Source organism: Anabrus simplex, chromosome 1 (genome assembly GCF_040414725.1).
Source record: "Anabrus simplex isolate iqAnaSimp1 chromosome 1, ASM4041472v1, whole genome shotgun sequence".
NCBI classification, from domain to species: Eukaryota; Metazoa; Arthropoda; class Insecta; order Orthoptera; family Tettigoniidae; genus Anabrus; species Anabrus simplex.
This window is the reverse complement of record NC_090265.1, coordinates 1,207,650,483-1,207,669,401: the sequence shown is the minus strand read 5'-3', so window position 1 is coordinate 1,207,669,401 and position 18,919 is coordinate 1,207,650,483. Positions and strand designations below refer to the sequence as shown.

Here is an 18,919-nt window from a genome sequence, read left to right as displayed (position 1 = left end):
TTACTCTTAATCTTTTAACTTTGCTGCAACTTTTTAATCAACCCTAGTTCAACTCCTTTCTTGATGATGGTTAGTTATGTTAGAAGATGAAATTATGTCTGTGATCAAAGTTAATAGAGAACTATTGTGTTTTACAATCAGGTTACAAAAACTCAGTGAATGAAATGTTAATTGGCTTAATATTTAGGAGTCCACCATATTTACAACATTTCTCTAATTTCTAGAGAACTATCTTCCATTCCACACACATCTTTTTAAAAAATGCACCATATTTCATAAAGACAGCACATTAATCGTGTTCGTTCTGTTGACAAACACACAAAAGAAGAATAAGAATTGGAGTGCGTAATTGAAATCAACCACCAGAAGAAAATGCAGAAGGAAAATGTTCAAAAGGGGGGAGGATGAATACCTAAAGTCTACGAGCTAAAAGAACTCAAAATATATATCAAAACAATATACCTCACTGAGCTTGGGAATGACCACCTTATCTGAACTACTTTTACGGAACCTCCTGTTACGTTTGTTGCGAACAGAGTCTGTAAGGTCTGGTGGTAGCTCTCCACTGTCAGTTGTCATACCCAACTGACACAGTAACTTCAACAGCAATGCCAGACAATCCTGTTGCCATTCACTGCCATCACCCCCTGAACGCTGCAGTGTACCTGTTTTATGATAAGTAAAACAGCAATCAATGAAGGACAGTAAAATATAATAACAAATATATTTATGATTTTTTTTTTAACTTATGAAGGGGTTAATATACCACAACATTCAAATCAACAAACATAACAGCAAAATATATAATGTGCTCTTCAAAAAAGAATGACTTTGAATGGTGGTGGTGGCAGTTAGCATATAATGCATACATAACAGAAGTTAAAAGTAACAATGGATTAACATGACAGAGTGCACACAAAAACATATAAGATCTCTCTCTATATCAATATTTTCAACCAATAAGGCTACTGAAAGAGTATCAGTTTATGTGCCAAGTATATCCTTGATCAATATTGTTTACCGCACAGCACATGGAAGGTATTGTAGCAGATGACAAGTTAACTTACTGTGAATAGTTGCAGCGGTAGCTGTTAAATAGAATGGATTGTATTGAAGTGTGGATCACTACTATCAGGGCAGGAAGTATGTGCAGTCAAGTTTAAATGCTAATAAAATTGAAACCAGTCTATCCATCTAAACTATAATCACACCAACATAAAGCTTGTTTTATTCTGCATTCTTTGGTGGTATTTGCATATTTTTGTTACGTTTCTTGTGAAAGTTATATTAGGCGGAATGAAAAAGTACTGAATTGGACCAGCGTCATTGGTGTCTCAACAAATGGCACACATTTGGTAAACGACAGTCATATATACCACTGCAAAGTAAATCACTTCAAGAGTATTGCAAAATCAACTGCAATATACACCTGCAAAACTTACAAATTCACCAGGAAGTAGTAAAACTGCTAAATGTTTACCAACAACACTGCCTTCGGAGATATAGTGATATCACAAACATTACAAAGCTCACTCTCAAAAACCTGATGATATCTGTGACCAAGTGACGAATACAACTTGCTGGCTACATTCTTCGTATGCCGGAAAATAAGCATCGAAAAGCTGCAGTGTTGTGGATACCACTTGGAAGGAAAAGAAAGCAAGGTTTACCTCGAAGAACTTGGAATCAAACATTTGAAAAAAAATATTACAACCCTCATCTCTCAAGAATGTGTAGAAGCTGTCACAAACAACCATCAATGCTAGAGAGCTCTCACTGATCAATGTGCTTTGCACAGGATTACATGATGATGATAATGATGTTGTTCATGATGATTATGATGCAGTATAGAGATTCATAAAATTAAGATAGATCACATTTAATTAAAAATGTTAAATTCCTACGCTCCTTTAAATGAGAGACATCTTACTTACCGGACATGAAGATATCAAACAGGTGCCTGAGACCACCATGCTGAACAAATGTCTCATTCCAGTTATCATGCAGCTTGTCAGGTACATTATCACCACCCTGGAAGACAATTTTGCAATTCTCAAGGAATTCTGATACATGTAGAAAACAATAATATACAGGCAGTCATTACCAAATATTTGATCACAGATATGAATAGTTATGTTGAGTTTGTCACCATGAGGACAGAAAAGATAGATGGATGCAGAGTTTGAACAGGTTGAAGGAGAGAAGCATGGATGAGTAAATGGAGCTTTCTCATTAAGGTCAATTTTTTTCTATTCCATGCCTCAAGTATGCTTTTGCTGTTCTCAATATATAATAAGTACCAGTCAATGTGAAGTTGACCAAAAAGTTGAAAAACGTTTTAATATTTAGTATCTGTACATTCTTACATCTTTAAATCGCTGATCAAAATTAGGACACTGAGACAGAAACGATTATTTATTTTATTATTTGGCGTATGATGAATAATGACAACCTATAAACTATTTACACAACCAGTGAAAGATAAGTACAAAGTAAATAGAAATTATCATATCTATACAGTCAAAGCAATTTGCAAAGTTTGAAAGTACAAGAAGTAAACAATATATTTACATCACTATCTACCAATCAACTCTGACAGTTCATTGAGTGTGAGTGATGTACATCTCACTAAATGTGGATGTGAATTTTACCAAAATTGTTGTAATCACCAAACCATAAACACATTAACATAATAAACAATCTAAAATTATCATCATCCAAGACCCCTCCCACTTTCAGAAACACAACTCCCTCCCCATTTGCCCCTACAACTCAACTGCATCCAATAGCACATAAACTTAACACCCCACCCAACCCTCTCCCACCAGTCTCACATCGATATAACACTAGATGTGCAAATGTCAGTCATTCAAACACTACTATGGCAACTATTTAACATTACAACAGTCGAAAAGATAAAAGATAAAAGAAAGTACATTCAACATATTTTCTTCAACTCACCTCATCTTTAACCAAATTAACATCACAACTGTTGAAGGGGTAAGTAATTTCACACACATTGTTTTTTCTTCAGTCACTTCTTCTCCTTTAATTTTGTTCCTTAACATTTCACTCTCCTCTTGTTTCAGACATAAAACCACAAGCTCTACTCAACCTCACACATTTTCCTTTTGACTCTTAATGTCGTCATCATCATCATCATCACCACCACCATCCTAAACCATCTCCAGTTTCCCAGGTGTGCTATATGAGTCTCCTCCATCTCATCCTGTCCTTGTACCATTCTTCCTCCACCAACTTGTCCCAATCATGACCTCTCAGCAGTACATCGTTCTTAACTAAATCTATCCATTTCCTTCGTGGCCTTCCCACGGATCGTCTACCTTCTACCTTTCTGTCAAATTCCTTCCTTGCAGTTCTATTTACTGGCATCCTATTCATGTGACCAAACCACTGAATCTTATTGAGGAGAGAATCATCTATTCCTACTTCTTCTCTAATTTTCTCATTCCTAATCTTGTCTTTTCTGGTCTTCTGGATCTTAGTGCGTAGGAATTTCATTTCTGCTGCCTGAAGTTTGGAATTATCTCTACTGGTCAGTGTTGTGGTTTCGAGACTGTGTGTAAGAACTGGTGTACAATGGGACTTGTACAATGTCATTTTTGTTTTCAAGGGTATTTGCTCATCTCACAGCAGGTGTCTTATCTGGTGGTAAAATTGTGTTGCCTTATTGATTCCATTGTTCACCTCATGTTTTGCTAGGTTGTCATTTGATAGAACGCTACCCAAGTATTTGAAAACTGGAACGCTGTCCAGTTGGGCTTCATTTAACATGACTGTTACTTCTGCTCCTTCCCCATACAATTTCATCACCACTGTCTTGGTCTTGCTGATGTTTAAACCATATTTCTTAAACTCCTGCTTTCTCAATGTCCTAAAATATTAGAAATAAAGGCTTGTTCTTCTCCCAGTATTTTTCCATTAGCATCCTAATTACAAATATAAGGTCTGTAGTTGACCTTGCTGGTCTGAAACCATACTGCTCTTCTTCCAAAATTGGTTCAACAATATCTCTGAATCTGGTCTCTATTATTTTTTCCAATATTTTCAGGACATGAGACAGTAGTGTGATACCACGATAATTAGCACATTTTCGTCGGCTTCCTTTCTTGAACAGAAGTAAAATGATGCCCATCTTCCAGTTCTCAGGAATAGTATTTTCCTCCCATATCTTGTTAAGCAGCCTGTAGAGCCATTGGTTTCCTGGAATTCCCGCTGCTTTCAGCATATCTGCACTTACTTCATCTATGCCCACTGCCTTTCCTTTCTTCGTGCTCTTGAGCGCATTTTCAACCTCAAACCATGTAATTGGTGGTTCAGTTGTGGTTCCTCAACTTGGCTCTCCTCTATCTGTTATGTTTTCTGTATCTCCATTCAACAGCTTTTCGAAATAGATCTTGAGTTCTTTTTTAATTTCTCCCTCTTTTTGTGCCAGAGTTCCATCATCATGTTCTATTGCTTTTATGGTCTCTTGATCCCTTTGCTTGTTTTTCACTACTCTGTATAGCAATTTCATATTTCCTCTACTGCCCTCTTCCAGTTTGTCTGAAAACTCATTCCATTTCTTCTCTTTTTGACTCTTAATGTATGAAGCTACAACCACGGCTACCTGCTAATATAAATATAGCTACGTTTCTGATGAGCACTTGTCCTTGCTCCTACCTGCCTTTTCACATAAGATTAACAACTTCAACAGAAAAACAACTTTGGATTTTAATTTAACCACCACTACGAGTGACTTTTATCCTAAATATTAAGCTATTATAAGCGCCTTATGCCATCTACAGAATAAGGCACCATATTTACTAGATTTCACTTCGACACATTAAGTTACGTATTTATTTTGAACTTTTAACTCACTACTTGTTACCACATTTAAAAACAGGACATTCGTAACAATCTATAATAAGGGTTGATTATAAGACTTTGTCATAAGAGTAGTTATAAACTACTATCTTCCACTTGCTAGTCCTTTTTTAGACATTTGTACCTACAACAGTATCCTCCTATTTATATTTTAGACCTTTGTCAATAACAATCAGGATCCTGATTTTTTCATTCTTTCAGGTATGAGATTTTTAGGCTGATGATGCCCTTATTTTGGGCAAAACATGTCCCTGTATCTAATATGTTAAGATCTATTTCTTAAATTTAAATAAAAAACTCCTATGTATTGAATAGGTGGAATTTTTAATCTAGTATTAGGCCAATTCCAGGCATCGCATGTTTACATTTGTACATTTCTTTTTAACATATATATGAAACTTACCATCTAAACCAATTGAAATTTATGCATAGTACTGTCTAAATGATACATAAAAACCTCCACAAATTTCATTGTAGTAAACCTGATGCATGCGATTTTATAAAATTTTAAACGCAGCGATCAGTGTTTACATGGTACGAACTTTTAACTTTACATACCTTTACGTTTTTTCTAAATTCTGCGAATTGTGGTAACTTTTATTGGTAGTGTCAAGATATTGTTTACAAGAAGGACAAAGGTACATTTTGCAAACAAAAAAAAAGCAAATGTGTTGCGTAATGTCTGTGTTATATAGTTAAAGACGATCGTCACGTGTTTACTTGACAGCATCGCGGGATTACACACGCAAATCGGTGCTATTTTGTTTTACAAGTTTCATTTCCGTATTGATAGTTCACTAATATATAGATAAGAAAAGGTTCCACCTTATCAATACAATTTTATTATTAACTACAGGACCGGTTTTGACCCTAAACAGTCATAATCAGGTGACATTGATACCTTTACATATGTCAAATAATAGTTAATGTGCCTTTCTAAATGGAGAAGCCATGGGGAAGCATTATGTCCAAGCGTCCAAACTGGGCATGTTTGAGAGTAAAATGGTTGATATAATACAATTCAGGTACTTAGGTGTGGAGTTATCTTTTAGGCCTAAAATTCGTTTGTGGAACTTAACTTAAACTTAATTCTAAATTACAAGTACATTAAACACTTTAAAATACATAGTGCTTGTTAAAATCACATATTAAAATACACAGTACATATTAAAATCCTTTATAATAATGCCTATAAAACACTTTCATTAAAATGAATTTATACGTCTTGCGTAAGTCTACGTTCTTGTCTTGAGTCCAATATGGTTACAGAATAAATCAGTGCTTGCGTTCATAGGCAGTGCCCTCTTAGGATGCCCTATTTTGTGTTTTTACCACCCATACAAGTGGTGTGTTTATTGTCCAATGTCAAGAGCCGCGGCACCCATCTTGCGGATAATTTTTTCATACCCAATTCTTTTGTTAAAATATAATATACCCGTTCAGAAGACATCCCTACAGCTTCAACAATCTCCCGCACTTTCAGTCGACGATCCTCCATGACCATTTTATGCACTTTTGCGATAAATTCTGGGGTCGTAACACTTTTTGGCCGTCCATTACGCGGATCATCATCCAAGCTCTCCCAACCAAATTTAAACTCGCTGGTCCACTTGGCAACAGTTGAATATGAAGGAGCAGAGTCCCCCAGTGTGTTCTGAAAGTCGGCATGAATTTCCTTTGCTTTCATACCTTTCTTTACAAAGTATTTAATCACTGCTCGAATCTCAGTTTTTTCCATTCTCACAAATCACTATGCGGGAACAACAACAAAGAGTCATCACTACCACACTCCTGCAGCTAGAGCACTGACGCGCCACGTGTTCACTCACAAAGGATGTGTGATTATTGCGCGGGAACCTCGTTGCTATAGCACTGACATCTAGCGGTGATTCCGAGAACTTTTCAACCGTCCTCATATATAAACTTGCACCAAATTTCACACTCAGTGCACAAACAACTTTCTGTTTCTCCGAACTCTTCACAGCTTTCCCCAATGTTTGTTTGCATTTATAACCAGACATGGCATACTCTGCTCTGCAATCGATGTTGATGGTTGTGCTGTTGGACTTGCAGAACAGGAAGTAACTGTTGATAGGCCCTGAATTTTTTTCTGTAGTCTGTGTTTCTTCATCGATTCTCGTACCTATCAGCTGTGTACATGTAACTGGGTAGGTATCATCTTTCTTCTCGTGATACTGTTTACAACGTTCTTTGTGAGTAAGCGGATTTTGGCGGAGATATATATAGATTCCCTAGAACGCAAGGCAATCGATAACTATAAAATCTTCTCAAACATATTATTTTGGTCCAGATATGTCAACGACACTCTGGTTATTCTAGATGATAGAACAGCAAATGCAGATACCACCCTCAACAATTTAAACAACATAGACCCTCAAATAAAATTCACATTGGAGTCTGAATCCAATAATTCAATAATTTTTTTAGACCTCACAATTAAGAGATTTTCTTCCTCGCTAGAATATCATATATATATATATATAGAAAACCTACACAAACAGCAACAACCATCAGAAGAGAGACTACACACCCACGCTTATAACAGTATGGTAGACGGAGCACTAAAAATACTGTTATCTAAAGAAAATCTAAAGAAATAATTCAACACCATATGTTCCATTGCTAAATATAAAGAATATAATTCCTCATTCATAGAACATATCATTAACAAATGCAAACATAGACCAAAGTCAAAATTATCTAAAGAAAGACCGAATCCCATCCTATATGCCACCTTCACCTTCAACGAAAACATACACACTGTAACCAACATCTTTAAGAAACACAATATCAAAATTTCATATAGGCCCAACAACAGAAATATGGAAATAGTACACAATTCCAGGTCAATAAACAAATCCGACATTTTTATAAAGTCAGGCGTCCATTGTTTCAAATGCAATAATTGTTTTTCCTCATACATCGGACAGACCGGGAGAAGTTTTGAAGTTAGATACCTTGAACACATCAATGCCATTAAGTATAATAGGTTTTCAGCAATTGGCCAACAAAACCATGACTCAAAACACAATTTTAGTACCATAGAACAGGACCTAGAAATTCTTAAGAACATAAACAAAGGCCCTTTGCTTGACGTTACAGAAAACGGTTTTATTCATTTAGACCAATTTTTCAATCCCAATCTAAACCTCAACGAAATATCAGAAAAACCCAACTTTCTTTTTGACTTCTTAATCGGTCTTTAGAGGCATTAAATCCATGAATAAGAAATCGAACTTTTATCTCTACACAACACTCTTCTACGCTGCACACCACCACCATTCCATCCTCCTGATCCGCCTTACCCCCCCCTTCCCCTCCACCCTTCTTCCCCCCCCCCCCCCCCCCCCGCTACCACACACCCAACTCACTCACGTCCATCCGCACTCAGTCCAAACCTCTTCTCACAACATATAACAAGTACGCTGAACAAGGCGAGTCCCATATTTCGTCATATGCGGCCATGAATTTGCTTTATCCCAATTTCAAGTAATCCGCTTTACTAACTTAGTTTTTCTTTCTTTTTAGGCTTCTTTGATGATGATGATGATGATGATGATGCTTGTTGTTTAAAGGGGCCTAACATCGAAGGTCATCGGCCCCTTAGGCTTCACTATCTATATTGAGCTGAGACAACTCATTCAACCTCATTCAACCACCCAACTTAAGGTGTTCCATCTAAAAACAAATACAGTATCAGATAGTCTTGTTAAACATACATTATACTGGACTTTGATTTATATCTCCACTGATATTAACAGAAGTGTCAACATAAATTTTATTTCATTATCATATACATCAAGATTTTTACTCTCATTCACCAATTTTTATTATACAACAGCAATGTACCATACTATACTATAACGCCTGTAATGCGTTACATCACTCCATCATATTTTATCCATTGTTTATTTAGTCCTAAATGTAAAATTGCAATCATTTGTAATTTGCATGTACACAGTAATATGGTATTATGACCTTTCAATGACCTGTAGCAATATGTCGGCCGGTCATTGAAAGTCATAAGTGAAATGAAATGTGTATCAATGACTTGGAAAAAGGTGTAACGTGTCAATATGCGGCTTACGCGCATATTGATAAAAAGAACCGATACAACTCGTAAGTGTAGAATAGACATGATGGATGAGAGCCGGTGGATCGAACTCAAGACCCCGTGGTACATGTCGAATTACGTCAAGATCAGCTTTATTTACAAGCAAGAGCTCAGTACAATGTCAGCATCAGCTGAGAAGAATGTGGCTAGACATGATATCTAGTTTGAAGTTGTATAAGGGGGCCATGGATTAGCATGAAACTTCATATGGCAAATCATCTAATAGGCCCGTGCTGACGTGTTTCATAGTAAGAAGAAGAACAATAGTGTGTGTTTTCCTTTAGCAACTTCTATGATGAAGGTTAGAGTTGTTATTCAGTTCCTCAAATGTCAAAAACACATGTATAGCTAGCATAGGATTTCTCTGCTTATGGAAAGCAACTTATTATTATTGTAAATAATAATGGAAGGAGTTCGTGTTTTACTTACTGATTACTGTATGAAGGAAGATAATAGAAGCAAGCTTAAGGATCTGGTTCTGTAATTGATAAACATAAAGAATAAGCCCAGATATAAGTTATATAATAGCCAAAATCATTTGCAAACCTCGAATTATATGTTTCCTCAGGCCAGTATCAAACTGGAATAGTGAAAATACAATTAGTGTGAAATTGTATTCCTAATGATATTGTTCAAGTTTCAGGTGGCGGCCGGAGATGTTAAATCACTATCTGACCAGGGAATGTAAATGAACAACATGAAGTGCTAAACCAATATAGTGCCCTGGCGGACTCAGGCCTCTGCCGGAATGGACGGAATTACAAAAATGATGATTAAACCGCTGCGGAATTACCATGAAGAAGCCAGATAAGTTATTGTACTTGTCTATCTTTTGCTTTCCTAGAATGCTTTAGTAGCGTTAGTCCTTTTGTCAATGTCACGTAGGTGACAAGGGTGTGTTAACTTGAACGATCTAACAGATTTTCGGTTGTATTTGTCGGGTTGCAATTGATCATACGTGGGTAAATAGTGTATGCCGTCAATTACCGTGGATGAGACGTTTTACTGCGTTGTGTCCGTATTATTTATCGCTGTGAAACAAAAATAATATCATTTACTACAGGTAAGTTGCAGTGTGACAGTGTGTGTGAAATATTGGTGCGTGATCTTGGTATAATTCCCATGATGTGATATGGATGTTCATTAAGGTGTATTAGGTAATGTTCATGTATAATGTTGATAAGGCTCTTCCTTAATATTGCTTGTGCAGTTAGGATGTGATGATTTGTGCGGTATACAATGTGATGACGAACGTAGGGTCGTCATAAAGCGTGGCGGACACAAGATAATTTAGGTTGATTTTTATGGTTTGCGTGTCGAATTATATTGAGTTTCGAGACGTGTTAAGTTGTTAATGGTGTTGTTAATAGAATTTCCGCCGCATATTTTGTGAGATGATTGAACAAGCTAGTCCAGCGTTAGGCATTGGTATTGAAGAGAGTCATCAAGTACATGAATTAATAAATTAAGATTCGTAGTTACAAGTAACGAAATGTTGGAATGTGCGCACGGTTAGGGTCTTAAAATGCAATTCAATGATAGTTATGTTTAAGATCAGAATCACCTATTGCGATCGATGTACATGTAGTAGATGCTTGTAGTAGATTCATGCTGTAGTAGCATTTCAGCTGATGGTGAAGGCAGACCTCGACGCAGTCCAGACTGTACCAACTTATATTTTCATGCCAGTAGATAAAGATTCATTTCAGGTGCAGCCAACAGCTCGATGGGTGGAAACGACGTGCATTTTACTCATTTATGTGTATTGTGTTGCTATGTGTGATCATTTATAAATGCTGAAATCTGTTGGGGGGTTCAAGTTAACTGATATTTAGTTAGTCAGATAGGAACAATGATAACTATGAAAGGCAAGGCGGAGTGGACAGGTACAATTAACATTTGCGACGACGAGTGAATGACATAATATGACCCGATAGACTTTGATATATCCATAAGATTCTACGTTTCTGTGAATTTGTGTTAAATAATTGTTTCCGGTTTATGATGGACAATGCAAGATGGACTCGGTCCTTAGTTAATGTTAATGAATGCATATGATTTATTTTACGTTGTTCATTTCAGTTGTTCATATTCAATCAATTGATTTTTTTTAAATTAAAATGTGATCCTTCCAATTTCTGTTGCGATTTATTTGAAAACTTTGCCTTAGTGTATAATTTACATTTTATGATTGGCAGTATCTATAGCTCAGTCGTCGTTATCTGAATGTGACCGAATACTCTTCGAAGGGCCATGCCCTGAGTGGAGTATCATGCGAACCTTCTGTATACTAGTCGGCAAATAATTTGATAGTTCATGGTTATCTACAAACCACGGCGTCCACGAACGGTCACATAGTGTATTAGTGTTTTTGGTCGCCCACCGTTGGGCTGAGTATTGACGAGTGAGCAGGTTAATATATTATATTTTGATTGTCAATCGCGAGGCATTGAACGAAAATAATGATGTATTTTGTCCGCTCGATGATGATGCGTATAGTAGGCAACGGAGCGATGATGGTAAAGACTTAGTTTGGCAATGAGAAGTTGGAAGGATAAATTAATCAGGGTCAGATTATTCGTTCATTCATGTGAGTATGGTAATTATTCGGTCATTTCGGTATGAGCTTGGGCTCGTCAGGGCTTAATCAGTGAATTTTGTGGCTGCTAAAGCAATAGTGATAGGTTAGGTGATATTTGAGGAACGTAGGATAAAGACATTTACTGCTTGAATATCAGTGTTATTAGTGATGGCGTCATTAGCGCAAGTAAAGTTACTGCTAGAAGAGTTAGCGGGTAGATTGACGAAAGTACAGGAATCCCAGGAAACGACCGTTAATGAAATGCGGAAAGAAATTAGAGAGTCGCAGGGAGTCGCATTAAAAGAAATTAGAGAATCGCAGGAAATGTCGGCGAGCGAAATGCGAAAAGAAATTAGAGAATCACAGGAGATGACCGCTAATGAGGTGCGAAAAGAAATTAGAGAGTCACAGGAAATGGCAGCTATTGAAATGCGAAAGGAGGTTAGAGAGTCACAGGAAATTGCAGCTATTGAAATGCGAAAGGAGGTTAGAGAGTCACAGGAAGCAGTGGCAAATGAGATGCGAAGAGAAATACGAGAAAGGCAGGAGGAGACCAGTAGAGAGATTAAAGAGAATCAGCGTGTTGTTTCAGAATTAGTCATGCAGAACTCAAGGGTGATGCAGGAAGAAATATCAGCACTAGGGTCGCGAATAGCCGAAATACAGGCGGACATACAGGAGGACATGAAAAGCTTGAGAAGTGAGGTGACAGTAGCAATAAATGAGAATAGAAAAGAGATTAACGAGAGGTTCACCGAACTTCAAGCTGAATTGAAGGTCAACGTGAACGATATTCAAACACAAGTTGACCGTGATATTAATGAATTAAAAGAAGAAGTAATTATTATGCAAGGGAAAATTATCGAATCGGATACTAGTTGGGACGATAAGTTTAGGAAAGTGACTGAAAATATTGAAGAAATCAATAGAGGAGTTCATGAGGAGATGGATACGGCGAAAGAACACATTAATAGTAAATTTCAGTCCATTATTGATGAGACAGATAGAAACAGGACCCAAACGGATCAGCAGATAAAGAAATTAAGTGACGAGTTGGAAAATGTACAGAAGAACATCCAGAATATGAGGATTGATTCTGAAACAACCAAGAAACTTGTGTTGACGACTTTGGAGAAACAGTCATCGGTCGATAATGAAAGGAAAACTGAGCTAGACTATCAGTTTGAAATACCGGTATATAACACCGACAGTAGTGAGAATAGTGTTGCGCATACAGCGAACGGAACCCAAATAATAAATGTAATACGCACAAACGAAGATAGACCAAAAAAGTTCACCGGAAATATAAAGTCGGGAATGACTCCTCGAGGGTTCATTCGAGAAATCGAAGAGTATTTCCGCGAGGCAAAAATAATGCCGGAGAGGCAATTAAAGGCAGTGGAACGACATTTGGACGGAGCACCACTGATATGGTACAAAGCGTTCAGGTACATTTTTGAAGACTACGCCGGATTTAAGAGCGCGTTCTTAGAACGTTTTTGGGGAATTGACGTTCAACAAAATGTCAGATTGGAGCTGTATTCAAAAAAATATTCTCTCAGCGGACCGAGTTGTTTCTCGGACTATTTTACCATGCAGTTCCACCGTTTGAAAGAGCTTGACTCACCCCCAACAGAACTCGAAATGGTGCGGGCCATAATTAAACAATTTCCACCTGATGTTCAACGGTTGATGACAACAGCGAACGTACAGTCCGCGGTGCAAGCAGAGGCAATTTTGAGGCAGCTTGACAGCACAAACACGCAAGTCGGAAATAGAATAATAAGGCATGTAGATCCAGTGGTAAACGTCGCAACGACAGTGGAACAGGAAAATGAATGTCGGGGGAATAATCAATGCTACTGCATGAGGAGAGAGAAGCAGGAGAGACATGATAATTCAGAAGACAACCAACGCGACCGGAGATGGACATCATGTCAGAATGGTAATGGAAGATATCCACGGTTTAGAAGAGGAACACGTTGGGGTTACCAACGAGATAGATGGCCGTACCGGAGGAATAGAAGTCAAGGAAGGATAGGATATAGAAGTGAAAATCAAGAAGGAGACGTTGACCAAGAAAAGAGGAAATACGTAGAAGAATTAAAACGCCAACAAGAGACTAAACGTTGGGAAGAAGCGATAAGGAGTCAAGAGATGAACGCAGATTGCATTGGTGCGTCGAGTCTCGAGTATCAGCGGCAACAAAGAAAGGATGCTGCAGACCGGATGCTCAATCCTAATGCAACCTCATTTGATGATAACTCCCACGAGAGGAATGGGGTGAAAAAAAAAAACGCCAAATTAGAAGTTAAGGAGAATAAGATAGATTTCAAGCAGCAACTGAATGAGCAACGTAAAGGGGTGATTGGAAACATAGAATCTTGGGAATTTGAACCCGAAGAGTTGTTGGAAGACCGCCAATTGGGCGAATCTGAAATTAAAAGAGGACTTCGGGTCATATGGGTCACAATATTAGGTATTAAAATTTACTCGTTGTTGGATACAGGCGCCAGTATTAGTATTATTTCAAAGGTATTATTAACAGAACTCCAACGCAGAGCACGAGTCCCCATAATGCCAGTAGCCAACATAAAGATAAGAGGGATTATTCCAGATAAGGTTGCCAATTGTAAGATGCAGACGTTCCTTCCAGTTGAGATTGGCAAAGTTACATTCGAACATCCATTTTTGGTAATGGATAGGATTCAACATAATGTAATAAATGAGATACAGAAACTTCCGGAAACCGCTAGAAGTTGGGACTTATGTGTTGATTAAGAAACCTGTTTCTTCTGACCCTAAAGCAAGGTTCTTTTCAAAGTTTGCTCCATTGTATATTGGTCCGTTTAAGGTTATAGAGGATCTGGGCAATAATGCTTATAAGATTCAGAGCTTGAATTCTAAAAATATGTCAATATTCAATTCAGCAAATTTAAGACAATATTATTTCCCTGTTACTAATGATGATGAAGAAGCCAATCTCGTTTTTGAGGACGATATAACAGACGATACCTTGAGTGGAAACGATCTCACGAGCGAGGAAGTAGATGTTCATAAAGCTGATACCAATGCATACTTCTGAAGATGAATGATGAGACGTAGCAAATAAATACACGGGTTTTGATCTGAGTGATAAGCACGAGTTGTTCGGAAATGAGGCTTGGAAGTATTGATATTTTAAGAAAGGAAGGATTTAGCCAGTCAAAGACTGATATAATAAGAAATTTCTCCCCATGTTCGAAATTTCTTCTCCAAGTAGAGGGGGAATATGACCTTTCAATGACCTGTAGCAATATGTCGGCCGGTCATTGAAAGTCATAAGTGAAATGAAATGTGTATCAATGACTTGGAAAAAGGTGTAACGTGTCAATATGCGGCTTACGCGCATATTGATAAAAAGAACCGATACAACTCGTAAGTGTAGAATAGACATGATGGATGAGAGCCGGTGGATCGAACTCAAGACCCCGTGGTACATGTCGAATTACGTCAAGATCAGCTTTATTTACAAGCAAGAGCTCAGTACAATGTCAGCATCAGCTGAGAAGAATGTGGCTAGACATGATATCTAGTTTGAAGTTGTATAAGGGGGCCATGGATTAGCATGAAACTTCATATGGCAAATCATCTAATAGGCCCGTGCTGACGTGTTTCATAGTAAGAAGAAGAACAATAGTGTGTGTTTTCCTTTAGCAACTTCTATGATGAAGGTTAGAGTTGTTATTCAGTTCCTCAAATGTCAAAAACACATGTATAGCTAGCATAGGATTTCTCTGCTTATGGAAAGCAACTTATTATTATTGTAAATAATAATGGAAGGAGTTCGTGTTTTACTTACTGATTACTGTATGAAGGAAGATAATAGAAGCAAGCTTAAGGATCTGGTTCTGTAATTGATAAACATAAAGAATAAGCCCAGATATAAGTTATATAATAGCCAAAATCATTTGCAAACCTCGAATTATATGTTTCCTCAGGCCAGTATCAAACTGGAATAGTGAAAATACAATTAGTGTGAAATTGTATTCCTAATGATATTGTTCAAGTTTCAGGTGGCGGCCGGAGATGTTAAATCACTATCTGACCAGGGAATGTAAATGAACAACATGAAGTGCTAAACCAATATAGTGCCCTGGCGGACTCAGGCCTCTGCCGGAATGGACGGAATTACAAAAATGATGATTAAACCGCTGCGGAATTACCATGAAGAAGCCAGATAAGTTATTGTACTTGTCTATCTTTTGCTTTCCTAGAATGCTTTAGTAGCGTTAGTCCTTTTGTCAATGTCACGTAGGTGACAAGGGTGTGTTAACTTGAACGATCTAACAGATTTTCGGTTGTATTTGTCGGGTTGCGATTGATCATACGTGGGTAAATAGTGTATGCCGTCAATTACCGTGGATGAGACGTTTTACTGCGTTGTGTCCGTATTATTTATCGCTGTGAAACAAAAATAATATCATTTACTACAGGTAAGTTGCAGTGTGACAGTGTGTGTGAAATATTGGTGCGTGATCTTGGTATAATTCCCATGATGTGATATGGATGTTCATTAAGGTGTATTAGGTAATGTTCATGTATAATGTTGATAAGGCTCTTCCTTAATATTGCTTGTGCAGTTAGGATGTGATGATTTGTGCGGTATACAATGTGATGACGAACGTAGGGTCGTCATAAAGCGTGGCGGACACAAGATAATTTAGGTTGATTTTTATGGTTTGCGTGTCGAATTATATTGAGTTTCGAGACGTGTTAAGTTGTTAATGGTGTTGTTAATAGAATTTCCGCCGCATATTTTGTGAGATGATTGAACAAGCTAGTCCAGCGTTAGGCATTGGTATTGAAGAGAGTCATCAAGTACATGAATTAATAAATTAAGATTCGTAGTTACAAGTAACGAAATGTTGGAATGTGCGCACGGTTAGGGTCTTAAAATGCAATTCAATGATAGTTATGTTTAAGATCAGAATCACCTATTGCGATCGATGTACATGTAGTAGATGCTTGTAGTAGATTCATGCTGTAGTAGCATTTCAGCTGATGGTGAAGGCAGACCTCGACGCAGTCCAGACTGTACCAACTTATATTTTCATGCCAGTAGATAAAGATTCATTTCAGGTGCAGCCAACAGCTCGATGGGTGGAAACGACGTGCATTTTACTCATTTATGTGTATTGTGTTGCTATGTGTGATCATTTATAAATGCTGAAATCTGTTGGGGGGTTCAAGTTAACTGATATTTAGTTAGTCAGATAGGAACAATGATAACTATGAAAGGCAAGGCGGAGTGGACAGGTACAATTAACATTTGCGACGACGAGTGAATGACATAATATGACCCGATAGACTTTGATATATCCATAAGATTCTACGTTTCTGTGAATTTGTGTTAAATAATTGTTTCCGGTTTATGATGGACAATGCAAGATGGACTCGGTCCTTAGTTAATGTTAATGAATGCATATGATTTATTTTACGTTGTTCATTTCAGTTGTTCATATTCAATCAATTGATTTTTTTTAAATTAAAATGTGATCCTTCCAATTTCTGTTGCGATTTATTTGAAAACTTTGCCTTAGTGTATAATTTACATTTTATGATTGGCAGTATCTATAGCTCAGTCGTCGTTATCTGAATGTGACCGAATACTCTTCGAAGGGCCATGCCCTGAGTGGAGTATCATGCGAACCTTCTGTATACTAGTCGGCAAATAATTTGATAGTTCATGGTTATCTACAAACCACGGCGTCCACGAACGGTCACAGTATGTATCCTGCCCATCTTGTAACTTTAGGCTGAAGATGATGCTATTAAGCATTGAAACCAGTACTTTAAACTAATAAATAACATTATGTAAACATCTTATACGACATGCGTTGTATTGAATAGGTTGAACTTTTCCTCAATTCCAATTGTGTATTACCTCAGTGTGAACACCAATTGCTATTCTAAAATACATGCTTTACAAGTGAGTGTGGCACAGAAACTGAATCCTGTAGGCAGCGTGTTGCGGCAGCGGGGAACTTCCCGGTTGCCTGCTCGCAAGAACGCCGTAAACAGCTCTGTATGAATCCATTTGAAATTTTAAAAGAATGATACAGCAGATTGAAAGGGTGTGCAATACTGGCTTTGCATACTAAATTTTATACAAATTGAGCCACGCACTTTTCATCCACTGAAACTTTTAATAACTTTTTCGTCGCATGTTTACATAGCCTGCAGCAATTAATTCGTTGCTTCATTACACCTTAAATAAACTGTTAATAACATAAATAAGTACTTTACTGCGAAGAGAAAGAGCATTAAAATTAACTTGTACTGTAATTATTTTCATAACTTTTCATCATAATAAACAGGAATTCCTAAAAATATTGTGAAATATCAAATGAATTTAGCCTCTTCGTAAAGGTTCAATTAAGCACACAATTAAAAATTGAAAGACATCAATAAATTAATACATATCATAAAATTAATAAAATATCATGTTTTATCTATCATAAAAACAAATTGTTGAGTTTTATTTTAAACTTTACTTTTTCCTACTTGGGTGGACTATTCTCTGGAACCAGCCATTATACTTTGACTTTAAATGCCCTCATGTCAGAGAAAAATCATATCTAGTGTTTCCATATCCCTGTTGAATAGTTTTTAATTGCACATTCAGTAGTACATTTTCTCGCTTAACAAATTATGTTTTCTTTTCCTCTGCAGAAACGTCTTAGTGAGGTTTTACTGTAGTTTTCTAGTGAAGAAAAGAACTTCCACATTCTATACAGAATGAAAGTGACGTTCTTGTATTTGCAATGAAAACTACGGTAATCGTTGCCTCAAAAACATTGAGCAGAAGAACTGGGAACAATAGTTCAAAGATTCATTTAGCACAAGTCCCAGGTTAATGGGACAATTATTTCCCATCGTCCATTACTTGGTTTTGCACAGTGTGCACTCTTATTCCGTATGTTATGCATCCAGTCTGCCTTTGCTCAGTTCAGTCTGGTGCAGTATTGCTATCATCTGCTTTATTAAAATTTAATTACTTCACTTTCAATCAAATTGCACCATGCCATGCTTCTGCACCACGGAATATCATATTTCAAGGTGACAGTGAGTCAAATAATTACACGTCATAAGAGGTTTCAAGGTGTTTAAAGAATTACAGGAATCCTCACCAGATGCTATCAACTTGCATATCAGAGACAAGACGGTAATTTATACTATCGATCTACATAAGAAAACGCCATGTAGTGCTGCATACATCCACTATAATGCAGTAGAAATTTAAGTCTATTGTATATGCACTCAAGTGGAAAAAG

The 18,919-nt window shown here is 37.2% G+C and overlaps 1 protein-coding gene across 1 annotated transcript in view; it reads right to left on the bottom strand.

The window, feature by feature from the left end:
- The window catches only part of puf (ubiquitinyl hydrolase 1 puf), an 870,156-nt gene that overhangs the window by 515,316 nt on the left and 335,921 nt on the right, over positions 1–18,919 (bottom strand). Inside the window, exons 20-21 of the mRNA XM_068225443.1 lie at positions 1,935–2,031; positions 463–665 (exon numbers count right to left, since the gene is read on the bottom strand). Of these exons, the coding sequence (XP_068081544.1) occupies positions 463–665; positions 1,935–2,031 (300 nt within the window). The remainder of the gene's footprint in view (positions 1–462; positions 666–1,934; positions 2,032–18,919) is intronic.